At 42.8% G+C, this 19497-nt stretch overlaps 1 protein-coding gene across 1 annotated transcript in view; it reads left to right on the top strand.

Moving 5' to 3' along the window:
• The window catches only part of LOC134486265 (Y-linked testis-specific protein 1-like), a 78465-nt gene continuing 63046 nt past the window's right edge, over positions 4079–19497 (top strand). Inside the window, exon 1 of the mRNA XM_063285185.1 lies at positions 4079–4587. Within this exon, the coding sequence (XP_063141255.1) occupies positions 4252–4587 (336 nt within the window). The 5' untranslated portion in view covers positions 4079–4251. The remainder of the gene's footprint in view (positions 4588–19497) is intronic.

Raw genomic sequence — 19497 nt, forward strand, 5'->3', positions numbered from 1 at the left:
CCCTTTCATAATTGAAACTTTTACCACAATAGCATCATTAATGGATCTTTATTTGTAGGTCGCATCCCTCTTGACCTAATCAATTCTTGACAACTACATTCCCACTGTGGATTAATCTTCAGAAAATTACTTTTGGGAAAACACATTCAAACCAGAGAAAAGGGTGAATATTTGGATATCTATAGTGGGGATGGGCATTATTCTTCCCCGGTGGTGTACCCTTAAGATCTCTAACTACCTCCTTCCCCATGGTAGCCTCACTGAATGACGTGAATTCCGGGTGATTAATGAGGTACAGACACCAAAGCTCATTGCCATATCCTGTCAGCAGTATCAAGCTCGAAACAGCAAGAGCCACGTGTGGGAAGGAAAATATGAATAAACTTTACGGTGTCTCTAAACTATAAACCCCAAATTTAATCAAAACATTGTTTTATACTCAGTTCTCTTATATTGATGTGTTTTAAATGTACAAGTCAGTGGGCTTGGTTGTGACACCTTGTACAGGTTTATACTGTACTTTTGCCATCTTCATCCTCACAACTCACCTCCATTTCCACCTGCACACACACACACACACACACACACACACACGCACACACACACACACACACACCCTGCTTCTCCCCTTCCTCTTCCTAAATGCCCCCTTTCACTTAATATCCCTTATTAAAATCTAAATTTCGCAGTCATCTTTTTAAGTCTGGCTTGTTTCACTTAACATATTGTATTGTACAGTTCCATCTGTTTTTCTGAGAACAAAACCCTTTGCTCTTACACATAGATGAAAATCACATCAATGTATATTACATTTTTTAAGCCATTCATCCAGTGATCAACAGCTAAGGTTATTCCAATTGCTTGTCTATTGCACACAGTGTGGCAATCAGAATGGATGTGCAGGGGTCCTGGTTAGTTTTCATTGTCAGTTTTACTCAACCTGGGAAGAAGAAGATTCAGCTGAAGAATTGCCTCCATCAGATTGGACTTTTGCCACAACTGTAAGGAATTTTTTTTGATGGTTGAGGTGGAAGGGTCTAGTCCATTTTGGGTAGTGTCATCCCCTATGAAGGTGCCCTGGGTTGTATGATAAGGAGAGAAAGCTTAGTAGGTCTTGGATAGCAATCCAGTACTCAGCAATTCTAAGTTGTCTCTGCTTCCTTTCCTGCCTCTAGAGTCCTTCCTTAGTTCCTGCCCAACTTCGCTCAGTAACAGACTGGTATCTAGAAGCCTAGAGTGAGACAAACACTTTCCTCCTCAAGTTGATGGCTATGATGAGATTATTCTTCTTGCTGCCTACCTGTTCTTCACTTTTTTGAAAGTTGTCTCTGTTTATTGTTCTTAGAAAGATGATATTACCTGTTTTCTCACGGGCTCTCTGTCTCTCTCTGTGTCTTTCTGTCTCTGTCTCTGTCTCTGTCTCTCTCTCTCTCTGTATTTGTGTGTTTGTGTGTGTATATGTGTATGATTGTGTGTGTTTGTGTGTGCATGTGTGTGTGTGTTTGTGTGTGTATGTATCTGTGTCTTTGTGTATGTATGAGTGTTTCTGTGTGTATGTGCATATGTGTGTGTGTATGTATGTGTGTGTTTGTGTGTTTGGGTAATTATGAGTGTTTCTGTGTGTATGTGCATATGTGTGTGTGTATGTATGTGTGTGTTTGTGTGTTTGGGTAATTATGAGTGTTTCTGTGTGTATGTGCATATGTGTGTGTGTATGTATGTGTGTGTTTGTGTGTTTGGGTAATTATGAGTGTTTCTGTGTGTATGTGCATATGTGTGTGTGTGTGTCTGTGTGTGTGTGTCTGTGTGTGTGTGTGTATGTGTGCGTGTGTGTGTGTGCTTTCCAGGCTTAAAAAAAATCCCCAAGGCTGTAAATCTTAGCAGGTGCCTAGAGAAGGAAGATGAAGGGGAGAAAAGGGGGAAAAATCATGTCCTTTGAGTTAACACCTCATTAAGGTCAGCCACGTAGTGGACCAACAGTCACATAATTGCAGAGGAGTCATAAGAGCAGAGAGAGAGTAAAACTCAAAGTGTGAAGGAAAATGTGCTTAAAACTACGATAGAAGGGAGAAAAAGAAGACGGTGCACTTAGAAAATTGGACAGATTTTAAAAAGCTGCAATAAGTTGTTAAGCTCTAAGTACATTTAAAAATATTATAATGTTAAAGTAGAAGGGAATTATTTGGAAGAGGGAAGGGAGGGTCAGAGTGTGGTGGGGACAGGGGAGGGTTCTGAAAAGAATCCTTTTGAAGATCTGAAGAACTATGTGACACAAACAATTAAAGTGCCCTGTAATTTACAGGCAGATTCCATACTTACCTGCATCCAGTATTCTGTCTACCCGTGTGACAAAAATAAAATTACCTCATCCATTTCATCCTGTTTTGCTGCATTTGATCTAATAAATTCCTTGTAACCAGAAGTGCTGGTAAATTTTAAAGACATTTAAAATATGACTGGTCAATATCGGGTTTGTCATAGGTTCATCCCGGCTTTGGAAGTTGGACCAGGAGCTAATACTTCCTCGCTCTCTGCAAAGAATCCATAATTCATGATTGCCATTGACTTCAATACGAGGTATTTAATCCTGGCCAATTCCAGCTTTGTTTGAATAAAAATGGCCCTCCTCTAATTGTGGGTTTTGATAAAGTTAATTTTGGTGTGCTATCCAGTGGGCTGCCTCGGAGAGAGAGGCTAGCAATATTTCGATACGGAGAATGCCTTAAATATAACCAAAGGAAAGATAGGAGCTGGGAAAATAACCACCAAGCATGTTGGTGACTAATAAACCAAAGACTTTTTCAGAAAAAAATGCATGAAAAGTGTTACATGGGCAGATTGTGACTCCAGTCATCAGAATATTTGGGTGGGGACTTTATTTTGGGTCTCCATGAGGCTACATGAGAAGCTAAAACCTAGATGCTGGAAGTTTCTAAGCGTTACTAGGGAAGGAACTGGCCTGAGAGGGCTTCTATGACGTAAGCAGAGCCTGGATGATGTCACAGAGCACTGGGCGGAGGTTGTGCATCTCTTCCACCTGGGCGCGCTTGACTCCTTGAAGGTGGGTTCACTATCTTCCCAGCGGTGTGTGAAAGCCAGTTCAGCTACTTAACCCCACAATTGTTCAAAAGGATTTTGGTGCCTGACCAGTTTCAGAACACAGAATCTGGACGATTCTGTGTGTGTAAATACGTTTATGAAGATTAATGGGACCCGTGTAGCCCAGAAAGCTAATAGTTTTCCCTCATACAGCTAGTAACGGTATGTTCCGATGTCTTCCACATTTGACAGCTAGGCAGATGGTCTTGGCTAGTCAGTCTCCGGAGTTTATTATCCTTTGCTAACAATATCTAATTCATAATTCTATTAAAATTGCAAAGCTCCTTTCTGTGCCTGTGCATTTTAGGAGATAACATTTCTTTTTTGTTGTTGATTTTTTTTTTGAGCTGAGGACCGAACCCAGGGACTTTTGCTTGCTAGGCAAGTGCTCTACCACTGAGCTAAATCCCAACACCAGGAGATATTATTTCTAAATGCCTGTTGTTGCCTAGACAAAAGTCCCAGGTGCAGTCTGGATGCACAACACAGAAAGCCAATGGACTGGTGGGCTGTGTCTCTGGGCAGATACTTGTGGATGTTGCCACATAGCTCATAGTTAGAGGGTAGAAGAGGGGTGTGGCCATCCTTCTGGCTCCTTTGATATCCTTTCTCTGTTCTGCTTGCTTAAAGTGGGGACAGGGATACTTAATCACAAACTGACCTAGCCATTCAAGGAGAGGTTCCTCAGCAGAGGCAAAGTGACAAGGGCTGAAGAAATGTGTCTGAATATGTTATTCTGAGCTGTAGAGAACAATTTGTTCATTTCCCTTTGAACTTTTGATTTTGATTTTTGAGACAGTGTTTTTCTATGGGTAGCTTTGGCTATCCTGGAACTAACTCTGTAGACCAGGCTGGCCTTGAGATCACAGAGGTCTGCCTCCCTCTGCCTCTTGAGTGCTGGAATTAAAGGTGTGCTCCACCATTGCCCAGCCCTCGTATGAACTTCTGATTATGACAGAATTAGATTCAGATGCTCAAACCTGTTTACCATTGCCTTCCTCACCTGCTCCAAAGTTCTCTTAAAGAAGAGCCTTGGTCCAGTGCCCTCCCCACCCCACCACCATTGTCCTTGCAGGCACTCATATGACAGAGGCAACAACATAGTGTCTGGTTTAAGCAGGCGAGCTCTTCAAACCCAAGCCATGGGCAAGTATGAAGCCTGAACACAGAACGATGTGGACCAGGAGTGCCATGGCCTACCACACTGGGTCTACAGCAATGAAGAAGAGGATGTACGTGAGGTGGATGATCACACCATCCACCCAGAAGCGGCAGAGGAGGAAGCCTTCTCCCCAGGCCCTGGGGAACATTGTGGGCTGCAGAATTTCCCACCAATGGAAAGAAGGAGATGAGCCTGTCACCCAATGGAAGGCCATCGTTCTAGATCAACTGCCAACAAATCCCTCTCTCTATCTGGTCAAGTATGATGGAATTGATTGTGTCTACGGACTGGAACTTCACAGTGATGAGAGGATTTTAAAGCTTAAGGTCTTGCCTCACAAAGTAGTATTTCCTCAAGGGAAAGACGCCCGTCTCGCAAGTGCCACGGTTGGCCAAGCTGTGGAGCATAAATTTGAAGGCAAACATGGCTCTAAGGACAACTGGAGGGGGGTGGTCCTAGCCCAGGTGGCAATCATGAAGGACTGGTTGTACATCACCTACAAAAAAGATCCAGTCTTATACATCTACCAGCTCCTGGATATTACACAGAAGGTAACCTCCGTATCATTCCAGAGACTCCTCCAGCAGAGATGAAGTCAGACGTTGACAGCGACATCTTAACAGGTCAATGTGTGCAGTACACCAGAAGCGACAGTTCCATAAAGATCGGCAAAGTCATTTACCAAGTTCTAGCCAAGCCTTCTGTGTACTTCATCAAGTTTGATGGTGACGTCCACATCTACGTCTATAATCTGGTGGAAAAGATCCGTTAAGGTGAAATTCACAAAGTGTGGGGGACATAGATGGGTAATTTATAGGATTGGGGTTAATTTTTGTTTATCTGTGTTTCAGATACCCAAGGGCCTTTGACAACCCCAGTATCTTTTCCAGTGGATTTTTTTTTTTTGCTCTAAAAAGTAAAGTGTGCAATGTGACGTGTTGTGTGTGAACACTTTGGTGGAGGAGATGGGCTTTGATGGATGGAACATCGAGAGGAAGCCGGAAAAATCAACGCTGTAAACAGTAAGTCTAATGTCACATAGGCTAAAACAAACACGACTGAGCTGGTCTGGTCTTTAGGGAGAGAAAAGAACTGGAGATGAGGCTTAGAGGAGCAGGGATGGCACAGGAAAAAAATATGGATGTTTAGGAAGCAGTGGAGAGGGGCAAGAGATAGATAGACTCTCTGAGGTGAAGTTTGAGGGAGAAACAGACTGTTGGGGAAAGAGTGGCAGGTAACAGGGAGGTGGTCTTGGAACCCAAGGGCAAACCCAATAAACTGATCCAAGCAGACTCAGAAGCAGAGAAGATCAGGTTTTGTTTGACTAACGAAACTTAATGAAACCTGTTTCTCATCTGTAGATGTATTATTTTTAATTATGTGGATGGGGGCAGGGCATGAATAGAGGAGACCACAGAGACCAACATAGTCAGGTCACCTGGAGCTGGAGTTAAAGGTGATTGGGAACCATAGGACATGAGCTCAAAGAACCAAATCCAGGTCCTCTTTCAAAGCAGACAAGCTCTTGATCCATTGGTCATCTCTCCAGGCCCCTAAAGTCATCTTTTTAAATAAATCCAACCTTCACATGAAGAGAAGAGACCAGGATGAGGGTAAGAAAGATTAAATTGATTGTGATGTGGAAGAAAGAATAAAGAACACATGAGGGAGTAGAGTACACTGAGGGACGAAGGAATTCCAAATGGAGTTCTCAAAAAGTGAAGCAGGAGACCCAGGAAGAACAGAAAGGGTCTAGAATGAGTTGAAAATGGGCGCACCCATATTGGTCTCTTTGGTTCCTTAAAGAACAGCCAAGCCATCACTACAGAAGGTAGATGTGAGGTGGAGGCTTCCCCGGAGGACATTATGACTAGGATAACTCAAGAGTAGAGAATGTCAAACTAAGTTTATATCTATCGATTCCTGAAAGTATCATAAAGCCCATTATTTTGTAATTTAAAAGTAATTGAAAAGGGAAGATGAGGATAATGTGAGCTTCTGTTAGGTGTTACGTGGATCCTGTGTTTAGATTCCCTGAGCACTGTTTGCCTCTGTTCCATCCTGTAATATTTTTTGAGGTGTCTGCTCAATGCCCCTAGATGACCACAAAAAGCTCCTGCACTGACTTGTCTTGCCTGGCTCTCCTTCTACTGGATGGCTTCCCACACACCTGTGGGCCCTTTTACCCTATCTAGCCCCAGGAAGTTCCCGTCTTTGACTCACATGTAAGCTTATCCTCAGAAAACTCTTGACAGTGACTCCAATGCAGAGGTGCTGCATTAAGCTCTTTCCTATGCCATTTGCCGTGGCTTTAAAATGCTTTGCGGTTCCTGACCATGTAGCTCTCTCCTCCTGAGAAGCCACTCTGCACTCCAAGAATGGCTTTGGAGGCAACCTTATCGTGGACTCATTCACTGCTGTTTCTTCTCTCAAGAATAAGTTTCTCACTGCAGGACTTGAAAATACTTTGTATTGTTGATTAATTCTGCGATTTGGGTTTTTTTTTTACTGGCTGGTTGTCTGATGGTTTCATTGCTGCAAGAAGACATCATGACCAAGGTAACTTATAAGGAACAACTTTCATTAGGGCTGGCTTACAGGTTCAGAAGTTCAGTGTATTTTCATCAAGGCAGGAAGCATGGAAGTGTATAGGCAGACATGGTGTTCGAGAAGAAGCATATCACCCCCACAGTGATATGCTGCCTCTAACAAGGCCACACATACTCCCACAAGGCCACACCTCCTACTTGTGCCACACTTCCCCTGGGACAATCACATTATAACCACCGCCCTGATATTATGCCAACTCGACACAAGCTAGAGTCATCAGAGAAGAGGGTGCCTCAGTTGAGAAAAGTCCTCCATAAGATCCAGCTGTAGGGCATTTTATTAGTGACTGGTGGGGGAGGGCACAGCCCACTATGAGCAGTACCATTCCTAGGCTGATGGTCATGTGCTCTATAAGAAAGCAAGCTAAGCAAGACATGAGGAGTAAGACAGTAAGCATTGCCCCTCCATAGCCTCTGCCTCAGATCCTGTCCTGTTTGAGTTCCTGTCCCAACTTCCTTTGGTGATGAGCAGCACTGTAGAAGTGTAAGCTGAATAAAATTTTTCCTCCCTACTTGCACTTTGGTCACTGTGTATCCTTACAACAATTGGAACACTAAGTAATACAATTTTTATAGAAACAGCGTGTCTAGTAGAGCCACAGACGCTTACCTCATAACCACAAATAGAAACATATAGATACTTTGTATTAATTTAAAGGTAAGACTTGCTCTTGTACTGACCTGTGGATTTCTAGTTTGCTTCCTTCTCTTCCTGATGAATGCCATGATCAAAACTAACTTGGGGAGGAAAGGTTTATTTGCCTTACAGGTTACAGACCATCACTGAGGGAAACCAGAACAGGAGCTTGATGCTGTAACAAGGAGCATGGCTTGTTGGCCTGCTCCCTGTCTCAGTCATTGTTCTGTTGCTGTAAAGGGACACCATGGTCAAGGTAACTACTATAAATGAAATCATTTAATTGGAGGCTAGCTTACACTTTCAGAAGTCTGGACCATCATCATGGCAGGGAGCATAACACTAGAGCAATAGAGAACTACTGCTCTGCAAGCAGAAAGAGAGAGAGAGACAGAGAGAGAGAGAGAGAGAGAGAGAGAGAGAGAGAGAGAGAGAGAGAGAGAGACAGACAGAGAGAGACAGAGAAAGAAACTCTGGAAAAGCATGGGGCTCTTGAAAATTCAAACCCCACCTTTGTCGACACACCCACTTCCTCCAATGAGGCCACACCTCTTAATCCTTCTAATCCTTGAAAATACTGTCACTCCCTGTTAACTAAATATACAAATATATGTCTGTGGGAGCATTCCTTATTCAAACTGCCACACTCCACATGGCTTGCTCCCTTACTATGTCTTACAGCCTAAAAGGCTATTCTTTTTATACATGATTACTGATGAACTTGCCCAGAATGGTGGGCCCTCCCACAACAATCATCAATTAAGAAAATGTTCCATAGAGTTGCCCAAAGACTAATCTAAAGGAGGCAGTTCTTGAATTGTTCTCTCTTCTCAGTTGGCTCCAGATTGTCAAGTTGGGAAAGAAAAAAGAAAAGAGAGACCCAGCACCATAATGATTCTCTTACTCCATGTTATATACTCACCACCAGCCACTCTCTTCTCTCAGTGTATAGACCCACTTCCCTGTATGGCAGAACTGAAGTGTAACTACTGTCACCAACATGAAAACTCGAGGATATGTGACAAGAAATGAATACAATCCACAGCTCCTAATGCCAAGCAAAAGCATTTTAGTGTGGGCTACACTTACTGGGAGACTGTCAGTCACTGGCCATTTCATGGGTCACAGTAGACCACAGAACCAAAAAGTCACAACCTACAGATCATCTCCTCACAGAAGGAGACATACCCCTTTCTCAAAACCCATGAATCTATCTGTAGGCTAAGATTTTTTTCAAAACCTACTTCATTTAGGGTTATTAAACACTTCAACCACCCTTCTAGACCACCAATCAGAGGTACCAGAGAGAGAAAGTTAAAAGGAAAAGGGAGAGAGTTGTGGACCTATTTAGAAGTAATTCTTTGGGGCAACTCCAATCATCATTGTGCAGTACGGTCCAATAGCAAACGCAAAACATGAATCAGTAGCAGTGCCTTGACCTGGCAGAGACCACAAGGCTCTAACCAAGAAGAAGCAGCACAAGCAACCAGAAGCAGCCCAAATAGCACAGGCTCTTTTGTGCATTTCTCATTATGGAACGAAGAACAGCAAAGACCATCGAAGTATTGCAAGGTGTAGCAATGTAAAAATGTCCACTCCCTCAATGTGGGATTACATTTATGTTCTCCGTAAACATCCTGTCCCCCTTCAAGCGTGTGCTCCAGCAAAATATCACATGCCTTCTCATGTGTCTGCTTCAGCAAAACATCTTCTCCTAACATAGCTTCCAGAAAAACATCCTGTGACACAAGTGAGTTTCCAAAGAAACCAAAATTTTTCCACTTCATCTTGCCTTGTCTCACATTCGGCTGTGATATAACAAAACATATAATGGCCATCTTGCAAGGGTCCTAGAGCCCAGCTCCATCAGTCGCTGGAGCTTCTGCAATTGTACTCCGTGAGACTCAGACACTTTCATGAGCACACTCTTCAGTTATCCCTGAAAACATTGTGGTCTCTCCATCTTTGCTCTCAGCCAATAGCTGTCTAACTTCCAGCCAACACAGCTTTTACCAGAAAAACACTCATTAAGAAAGCCAATGAATTTGACTTGATTTATTTTCCCTGACAGAACGGAGTGTTCTCCCTGCAGGGTTACACTGGTGTCTGAGTCATCTGTAATAAAACCCACTACTATTAAAATAAAAGTCACAGGAACTATGACAAATAGCATATCACACGACAAGCATAACAGTTGGCCAAGCCTTATTTGCAGCTTTGTTGAAGTATAATTTATATACTTAAAATATCCATTCATTTTAAATGTAATTTAATGATTTTAAAGCAAAATTTATAGCTTCCTTCCCTTTTTTAATTCTCATTTCCCACTAGTTCATATGATATTGAAGTCTAGTAAAAACACAGAAGTGAAGTCAGGAGAAGGACCAGAGTGGGAAGCAGCAAGGTTCTTGATTTGCTAAGACAACAGATACATTGGCAGAATCTTCTGGATAAAACCACTTGGGAAAGATTGGGTCTTCTCTTAGTGTGCAGCCTCCAGACAAAGAGTTTAAAGGATTAATTCATGGGTCCACCTACATCAAATCTGGACCTGACCTGGTATGGTCTACATCACTTTTGGCCACTTTCATGTTAATCACATTCATCAATCTTACAAGTTGCCTAGCAACTGATATAGTAAACAAACTTATTTTGGTTCATGATTTCATAGGTTTCAGTCGATGGTCACATGACCATGAAAGGGGCACAATAGAGCTCATCTGCTAACCTCACTGTCATCCAAGAAGCACCAACACAGGAAGAGACCAAGGACAAAAAAACACCCTCCAAGACATGTCCCAAATGACCAAGTCCCTTAATTTCCTATCTCCTAGTTTCCTGCCACCTTCATACACATCCATCAACAAATGAACTCATTGATTACAGCCCACAGGGTCCAATGGATTTTCATATTCCCACCTTTGAACATTTTACTGGGACAATGTGTATCTTAAACCCATAGGGTTGGGCAAGATGGTTGTGTCTGAGGTCTAAACTTCAACTCACACTAGAAACAGCTGAGTAGATTTCGCCACGTCACCTATTTCTTTCTGGTATTGAGCTACACCATGTCTGCATTGCAGCATTTGGTCTGGGGTGAGATACCATCAGCAGTCAATTATAAAGATGCCCCCCACCATGTGTTTGCTTGATTGTAAAATGGGACATCTATAGACACACACGCATATACACAGACTCACAGAGAGAGGCAAAAAGGGAAGGAGTTGAGTCTTAGGGACCCTCAAGGAAGAGGGAGTGGAAATATAAGATACAGATGTCAGCAAGAACCAGAACAAAGCAGTGTCTTCTATACATGACAGGACCACTATCCCTCAACCCTAGCTGATAGGAAATGGAGAGTAAGTTTTTGTAGAGAGCCGCTCGGTGAAACAAAGATGGCACCAACATCCAGCCTTGTCTGGATGTCGACAACTTACTGCACATGTGCAGGCATGTCCCTTTGCTAGGGTGGCCATACGATAATGAGATGTAGGGCCCCCTCCAGTGGTGAACAACGGTACTGCACATGTGCGGTTTTTGCACCAGATTTCAGTTGATCGTTAATATGCTAATGGGGTGATTCATTATCCACCAATTCCTGGAGGACAAGTAGTGGGGTGAACAATGCCCCACCAATCCCTGAGAGATAATTAGCATACTCTTGTGTATATAAGTCGAGCAACTTTGCTGCTCGGAGTCCCTATTCAAGAGAGCTGTAACACTAAGTGAGCTGTTACACTAAGAAGAGCTGTAACACAGCAAAGGCTTGTTCCCAGAAGAATCCTGTTGCTGCACACCGTTCTTGATGGCAGGACATTGGGCGCGTGACAAGTGGTGCCGATACCCGGTAACCAACATCACCGGTGCTGAGGGGACCCTTCAGTTTGCTGAAGAGGATTCAGAACTGCGAGAAGGTAAATTAAAAGGTAAGCTTCGAGAGGCATGCCCCTTTTTGGAATATAGCATGTCACAAACAGAGCAGAGTGAGAAATTAGGCTTGCCAGCAGCATGCCCCTTTTTGGATTTAAAAGACCATGTCAGAAACGGAGCGGAGTGAGGAATTAGGAGTGCACAAAAAGAAAAAGGTTACTAAAACAAAAGTGAAAGTTATACAAAAGGCGGAAGAAATGCCGCTGGAGGAAAAAATAGTTAAGCCCTGGAGGATGAAGTACAAGTCATCTGGAGAGGAAACTTTGTATCCATTAAAAGAATTAGAAGCCTTAGAACTGGCTGGCAGTGACTCTGAGCAAGAGTTGTCAGAGTCCGAGGAGGAGGAATTAGAGGAAGAGGCAGCCATATATGAGGGATAAAGATATGGGCCTAGGTGGAGAGCCACTGTGAAGAAACCTAAAGTTTGGATCCTTTGTGGGCAAGGCTGGTAATTTTTTTCTTTTTTTCTTTGTGTGGGATAGAGAAGCCACTGACGGCAAGCTTAAGCCCGGACGAAAACCTCTTTGCAAATGGTCCCTGCCTACTTAGAGAATAAACGATGTGAGGAAGCCCTTAGAGCCGTTAGGACAGGTCAGAGAGTCCTTGCAGAGCAACAAAGTGTGTCAGAGGGAGAAAAGGTCTTGAAAGAAAAAAAGAAAAGAAAAGGAGATAAAAGGAACAGAGAGAAGGCAGAGATAAAAAAAGAGGATAATCAGAATCAGGAAACAAATAAGATATGTTCTTCTTTAAAAGCCTTGACCTTAGAAATGTCAGACAATATAGAAAGCATCACTGACAGCTTAGAGAAAGTGAAAGTAAAGGTAGAACCATCGGGTCTCGGGCATCCCACATAGCAACAAAAGGAAGCGCAGGACTGGACCTCAGTTCCACCACCAGACTTGTATTGACCCCTTGAATGGGAACTCAGGTGGTGGATACAGATTTTAAAGGCCACAGTAAGCAGAATTCAGAAGGATCACAGAAATTGAAAGCATCTGCAAAGATAAAGATTTGGGGTAGTGGTTGTGGTCAAAAGAAGACAAAGTAATAATGGTAAAATGTTTTTGTGTATGTGTTCTTTTAGAGTTATGTTAAAATCTAGAGAAGCAAAGTCGATTCTCATAGATACTTTTAGTCTTTGGACCCTGACTAGAGACAGTTTACACCCTGGACAAGAGAGAGAATGGGGTTGAGAAAAACAGTCCTCCCGAACTCTCCACAGATGCTTTGGCAAAAGTAGGAAATGAGCTTTAACTTTTTGGAGCTCTCCTGGGAACAGAAGGAGGTAGGAGACGTCTTGCCTCCTTGCTGGCTCCTATTGGAGAAGTGCTTATTTCTGGTTCTGGGTTCTTTAGGTAGTATGTCTGGGTCCCTTTGGTGGATCACCATCTAGTTCTTTTCCTCGGTATCTATTGTCAATCCTTGGTGCACCAAGCTGTCCATGTATGTCAATTTATGTCTGGGTTTGCTTCTTGTTGCTTGAATGTTTTGTGTTTCATGTTTAAAAGAAAAGGTTAAAATTTTAAATGCTGGTTGATTCAACCATTGATGTAGCTTTAATTCCTTTCAAGAAAGGAACAAATAAATAAAAAGTTTCAATTGGCTTTTGGAGTCTGCATCTGTAGCTAGAAGCCTAAATCGGCTGGGCAAGATCCCCAGGGGGCTGGCTAAATGTTTATACTAGCCGATCCTAAAGACACCAGGAGCTTCACAGCTTCTAAGGTAACGGAAATGATCACTGTTTCTCTTAGAAAAATCTTTGACTGTGATTATTAGACTCAACAGGTAACAAGGTGTTTCTCTTAAACTAAGCTAGAAAAAGTAAAAATGGTGATTGATTTAAATATTAAAGGTATGTGTAGCCACTTCAATTTTGTTTTCTGATTGATTTTCAATGTATGAATATTATCTGCATGCCTTGGTTGTGGACTATTGGCTTTTAAGTTATTGGATATTGTTTAAAAAATATAACATTGGTAACAGAAAGTTGACATAAAACTGGTAAATTTGGATAGAGTCATTCTAGACAACATGTGGCATGAGCCAATCTAGGGAAACATGTCTAAATTGGGATGATAATTTTATGGAAATCTTATCCTAGAAACCAGGCTTCTATAAGATTTTAAGGCAATGTCTCTTTGTTGAGGTATCAGAGACCGCACCATCATGTGTTCATATGTAGGAATTGGCAGTCAAACCTGTAGCATGAAGGATAGACTCGGCGTTTTGGAGACTGGATTTTGGGATGATGGGGAAGTTTAAAATATGCTCATGTTTATGTTGATACCTGTTCCAGTATTATACACGCTACTCTGATGACTGGCGAAAAGGATCGTAATGCCATTAGCCATTGCTTAGAGGCATGGGCAGGCTGGGGAAAGCCTGATAGTCTCAAGAGAGACAACGGGCCAGCCTACACTGCAAATTCCTTTCAGGCGTTTTGCCAGACAATGCAGGTCAAACATACTACAGGACTGCCATACAATCCCCAAGGTCAAGGAACTGTGGAAAGGGTACATCGTACCTTAAAAGAGCTTATAAAAAAAACAAAAAGAGGGAATTGCCAGCAGCTGAACACCAAAAGAACAACTTTCTTTAGCTCTTTTTACTCTAAATTTCTTAATTTTGGATGCACATGGCCGCTCTGCTGCGGATCGCTATGCTGCTACTACACCTATAACTAATGCAGAAGTAAAGTGGAAGGATGTCTTAACTGATGAATGGTGTGGCCCATATCCCGTGATTTCGAGATCTAGGGGAGCTGTTTGTGTTTTTCCGCAGAATCAAGAAAATCCAATTTGGGTACCTGAGTGCTTGACTCGAAAATTACCTTCTGCTCTTCTTGAAGATGAGAATACAAACCCTACTTGTACTACTGGGAATGGTAATGCTGATGCAGATTGCTGTCCTCAACAGCACTAATCTGGACCCCATCACAATTGAAGACTTTACCTAATGGATTACCAATGCTTTCTCCTTTTTAAGGAGTGGGCGGGCATGTTTGCTGGGGAGCTATTGTCCTCCTGGGATGCGGAGTATGTGTCTGGCTTATTGGCCGTTTAAAAACAGAACATGCCAGACACAAAATGGTTGTTTACCAGGCTATGACCTCCATTAAAAAGGGTGCTTCTCCCAACATATGGCTGGCCTCTTTGAAAGATCAAGAGTTTGCCCTAGATCATTTTTGTCACAGTCATGTGGAATCATTGTATCCAGGGACGGGCAATTTTCCTCGAGCTCGGACCAACCCAAGACATGGGGCCCGGTGGCGATAGGGTAACTCTATGATGGGTAAGGCCGATTTGGATGAGAACGACCTAAGACAGGAGCAATGACAAGATTGATGTGACACCCAGATCTAGACCGGGCATGTTATTAAACAAAAAAGGGGGAGATGTAAAGAGCGCCTCGGCGAAACAAAGATGGTGCCAACATCCAGCCTTGTCTGGATCTCGACAACTTACTGCGAATGTTCAGGCTTGTCCCCTTGCTAGGGCGGCCATACGATAATGAGATGTATGGCGCCCTCCAGTGGTGAACAACAGTACTGCACATGTGCGGTTTTTGCACCAATTGTCAGTTGACCGTTAATATGCTAATGGGGTGATTCAAACTCCGACAATAACTGGAGGACAATTAGTGGGGTGATCCATGCCCCACCAATCCCTGAGAGATAATTAGCATACTGTTGTGTATATAAGTGGAGCGACTTTGCTGCTTGGGGTCCCTGTTCAAGAGAGCTGTAACACTAAGAGAGCTGTAACACTGAGAAGTACTATAACACAGTAAAGGCTTGTTCGCAGAAGAACCCTGTTGCTGCACGTCGTTCTTGGTGGCAGGTCATTGGGTGCGTGACAAGTTTTCTACAAAGATATAGCTGGTGATAAGCTGGCCAGGCTCCAGTGGCTTGCCCAATGCCCACGAATTTATGGGCAACATAAATGACTTGAGTGGGTTATTATAGAGGGCAGAAAGAGAGATTGAAGTTGGGAGAAGGGATTAGGTGGGGATGGATCAGGGAGGAGTTAGGAAGAGAAGTGAGAAGTAAATTCTATCATTATATAATTTATAAAGTTCTCAAGGAACTAATAAAAGTGGTTTACAAAATACCATATCTGTACTGAACATATACAAACCATTTTTCTTGTCATCTCCAAAATAACAGCCCCTCATGATTTCATTTCATTAAGTACAAAAGTAATTCAGAGATTATTTAAAATGTAGGATGGTCTGGGGAGACGGCAGAGGGGTAAAGGCAAGTGTGTGGACACACATGCAAACACCAGTGAGTGGTATGGGAACAGGAGGATGACCGGGGAATCCTGACAGTGAGCCTCACCTCAGGTTCAGCAGGGGACCCTGTCAGTAGGAATTAAAGTAGGTAGTGAAGGAGCAGAACACACTCTACCCTCCCCCAGCCTCTGCACTTACATTTCTCTATGCACACATGCACTCACACACATATATAAATGTATCTAGAGTAGACAAGAGGCTTGCTTAGGTTATATGCAAATGCAGTGTCGTTTTACCCAAGGAAGCTGAGGACTTTTAGATCATTGGGAGTCCTTGGGACAACTCTAAGAGGACAGGATATATCTCCTTATTGTGCAAAGGAATCCTTTGTTGAGTATGTGTCAGTGACTCCACACATTTCTCCTCCTCTAGGTTCGTGTGTATCACAGAGAATGATCTGGAAATACTGAAAAAAATATGAACTAAAGGCTTTGTTTGGTTTCTAGGCTTGGGTTAAAATCATATTTATCACGTTTTATTAAATGGAAGGGAAATCTTCAGCTTCTAGCAACAATAGACTCAATCATGTTGGCTTCTGTTTTATCCCATTATGAATAGCAATTAATTGCACATCAATAGCTCCCCATGCTTTGAACTAAATCAGAATGAAGGGATATGTTTCAGTACAGAAAAGTAACGCCAATGTGGATAATCAAGTAGAAAGGGGGGAGGTATGATGCCTTTGGCTTATGCGAGAGTGATGGCTTGATTGTAAACCTGTTATGCAAAGAACCCTAACCTCTGAGAAATGAAATGCAATGATAAAATATACTACCAAGTGGGATGGACACTCATTACTTGATTTCTTTTAAAAAAAAACATACTTTAGGATTTTGAATAAGTATGACTCTCAGAGTTTCAAATATTTGAATGTGTTTGGTTTCCTGTTGGTGGATGGTTTAGAAAGGATTGGGCATTTTGTTTTTGTTCAAAGAGATGTGTCAATGGGAGGTGGGGGCCTTGAGATTTCAAAAGCCCACCAGGCTTCACTCTCTCTCCCTCCCTCCCTCTCCCTTTCCCTCTCCCTTTCCCTCTCCCTCTCCCTCTATCTCTATCTCTATCTCTATCTCTATCTCTATCTCTATCTCTATCTCTATCTCTCATCTGGGGAGCAGGATGTGAGCTCTCAGGAACTACTCCAGCCATGACTGCCTGCCTGCCAGCATACTGCCATGGTGTGTACTACGATGGTCCACGGACTCACCCTCTGAAACTGTAAGAAGGCAAATAAATGTTTCCTTTCATAAACTGGTTTGGTCACTGTGTCTCTACACAGCAATGGAACAGGAACTAAGGCACACATCTTCCTGTTTATTTTTCTAATACATCTGTATTTATTTCGTTAAAGTTACCTGTTTTCCATTGAACTGTTTTATGAATAAGTTTCAAGTTTAAAGACAAATAGTGCCAAATAGGAGTGGCACTGATAGGGGGTTTGGCCTTGTTGGATTGGTGTGGCCTTGTTGGAGTAGGTGTGTCACTGTGGGCATGGGCTTTAAGACCCTCACCCTAGCTGCCTGGAAGCCAGTCTTCTAGAAGCCTTCAGAGGAAGATGTAGAATGCTCAGCTCCTCCTGCACATGCCTGCCTAGATGCTGCCATGCTCCTGCCTTGATGATAATAGACTGAACCTATGAACCTACAAGCCAGCCCCAACTAAATGTCCTTGTAAGACTTGCATTGGTCATGGTTTCTTTTCATAGCAGGAAAACCCTAAGACATACATAGATATATACGTATACATATACACCTAGGTTTACACACACACACACACACACACACACACACACACACACACACACACTATTACAGGGATTTTAGATCTAGCAAGGGCCCCTGCAGTTTCATTGGTCCATCTGATACACGTGTTAATGGAACATGTCTCTGTCTGTTTCTTGTTCTAGGAAGTACATGGACATCTGCAGACTCGCTTCATTTTGCTTTATTCTTCCCTTCAGCCTTAGAAATCTCAACTTACAGAGAAGGGAAGATGGGATCTTGGTTAGGTAGCTCTTTTTGTCTGTGGGTAGCTTACAGCTCAAGTCACAAAGGGAAAATGAATATAACAAGAAATAATAATGCACTTCCAAACCGTGATGGGAAGTTCATATCCGTTCCCCTTAATGAATGTCAACTTTGGAAATTGCAATCCACATTGCGATGAGACTTTTGAAAAATCCTAATTCTCAGGCAGGCTTTGGTATTTCTCTTTCCCTGAAAAGGAACACCACTAGAAAAAGACAGAAAGTAGGTTGCTTTTGTCCACATATTGAATCAGAAGCATTTGATAATGAGCATCGAGGGGGCTCACCCCATGTTTACCAAAGAATAAAGCAATATGGGGGCGGGGAGACATCTAGAGAACAGTTGGTGCCTTATTGGTATTAAAAAAAATAATTCCTGAAGTCAAGAAATAATATTTGACAAAAGAAAAAACTAGGTTTCCATTAGGCAGAACTGTTTTTAAAAGAGCCTTCCTTTTAGTCATGGAAAGAGGAGGGTGGAGCAGGTCAGTCTGTAGATAACTAAAGTAATTCCCATCAAAAAATTAAGAACAATGTGGATTGTTAATGGACTTGAATAAAATTAGAAATTTTAGCTTTCAAAGGGAAAAATTGTTCCAGAGAGAGAGAGAGACAAAGGAGTGTCCAAACTCATACTTGATTCTTTCAATAAATCTACTGGTAACTCATGTGTTTGTTGATATTAGGATGAAAACGCAGGTTGGATATCTCTACTTAAGAGTGTAACGTGTGGGGCTGGGGATTTCGCTCAGTGGTTAGAGCGCTTGTCTAGGAAGCGCAAGGCCCTGGGTTCGGTCCCCAGCTCCGAAAAAAGAACCAAAAAAAAAAAAAAAGAGAGAGAGGGTAACGTGTGTGAATAGCTGCCAGTGAAAAGACTTGTCCTCGGATCTCTCAAAAGGCATGAAAAAGCCACCGTGGAGTTACTGGATTTTGTTTCAAAAACTTTAGCTCTTTGTCTGCAGGGATGCAGAGCCTCAAAGGAAGGGCCTGAGACCTCCTAAGAGGTAGCGTCCAACACCTGAGGATATGCGCACAGAGGGAAGTAGCCTTTCTCAGAAAATGGAGCTGGGAGAGCTAACAAATGAAGGCGACACATCGATCAAATCTCTGTAGTAGAACGACGGCAGCCAGTTCACAGAGCGAGGCAGCTGTCAGAGACTCGGCCAAGAACTAAGAGGATTTGAAAAGAGAATAACCACACAGAGTTCACAGAAGCCACTATAGACTCATGGGGTCTGCGAATTTAATCCATGTGCTCTGGGCAGAGAAAACAATCCAAACCAGAGATCCCTCTTGCTCAGCCCGACGGAACGCTGTGCTGTGTCCCGGATGTCCCATGTCAAGGACTCAACCTAGATGCTGGAAGCCTGTGAGAAACCGGAACTACGTCATTTCAGTGCTGACACCGGAAATGGCTCAAGTCTGCACCTTCATTGGAAGGAGAAGAAATAAATCACACAGCACCGGAAGTAATCCTTGTCAGGGTCTGTGTGAGGTCGGAAGTGTAAGGTGCCATGATCAATCAGTAAGCACTCCCTACACGAGTCAGGTGAGCCCACACAAATGAGGATATGGTTTTTAAATTTAAACACAATTTCTAATAACTAGTAACTTTTACGTGTCCAGGTTTAGCACAAGCTTCCAGATTATGTGGTTTCTCAGGCTGAAGAACGCCGCATAAGAAGTGAGTTTGCAACTTCGGAGTTTCCCACTATAAGACAGCAAACTAGGAAAAGCACGGAGG

This window comes from Rattus norvegicus, chromosome 3 (genome assembly GCF_036323735.1).
Source record: "Rattus norvegicus strain BN/NHsdMcwi chromosome 3, GRCr8, whole genome shotgun sequence".
In the NCBI taxonomy this organism is placed as follows: domain Eukaryota; kingdom Metazoa; phylum Chordata; class Mammalia; order Rodentia; family Muridae; genus Rattus; species Rattus norvegicus.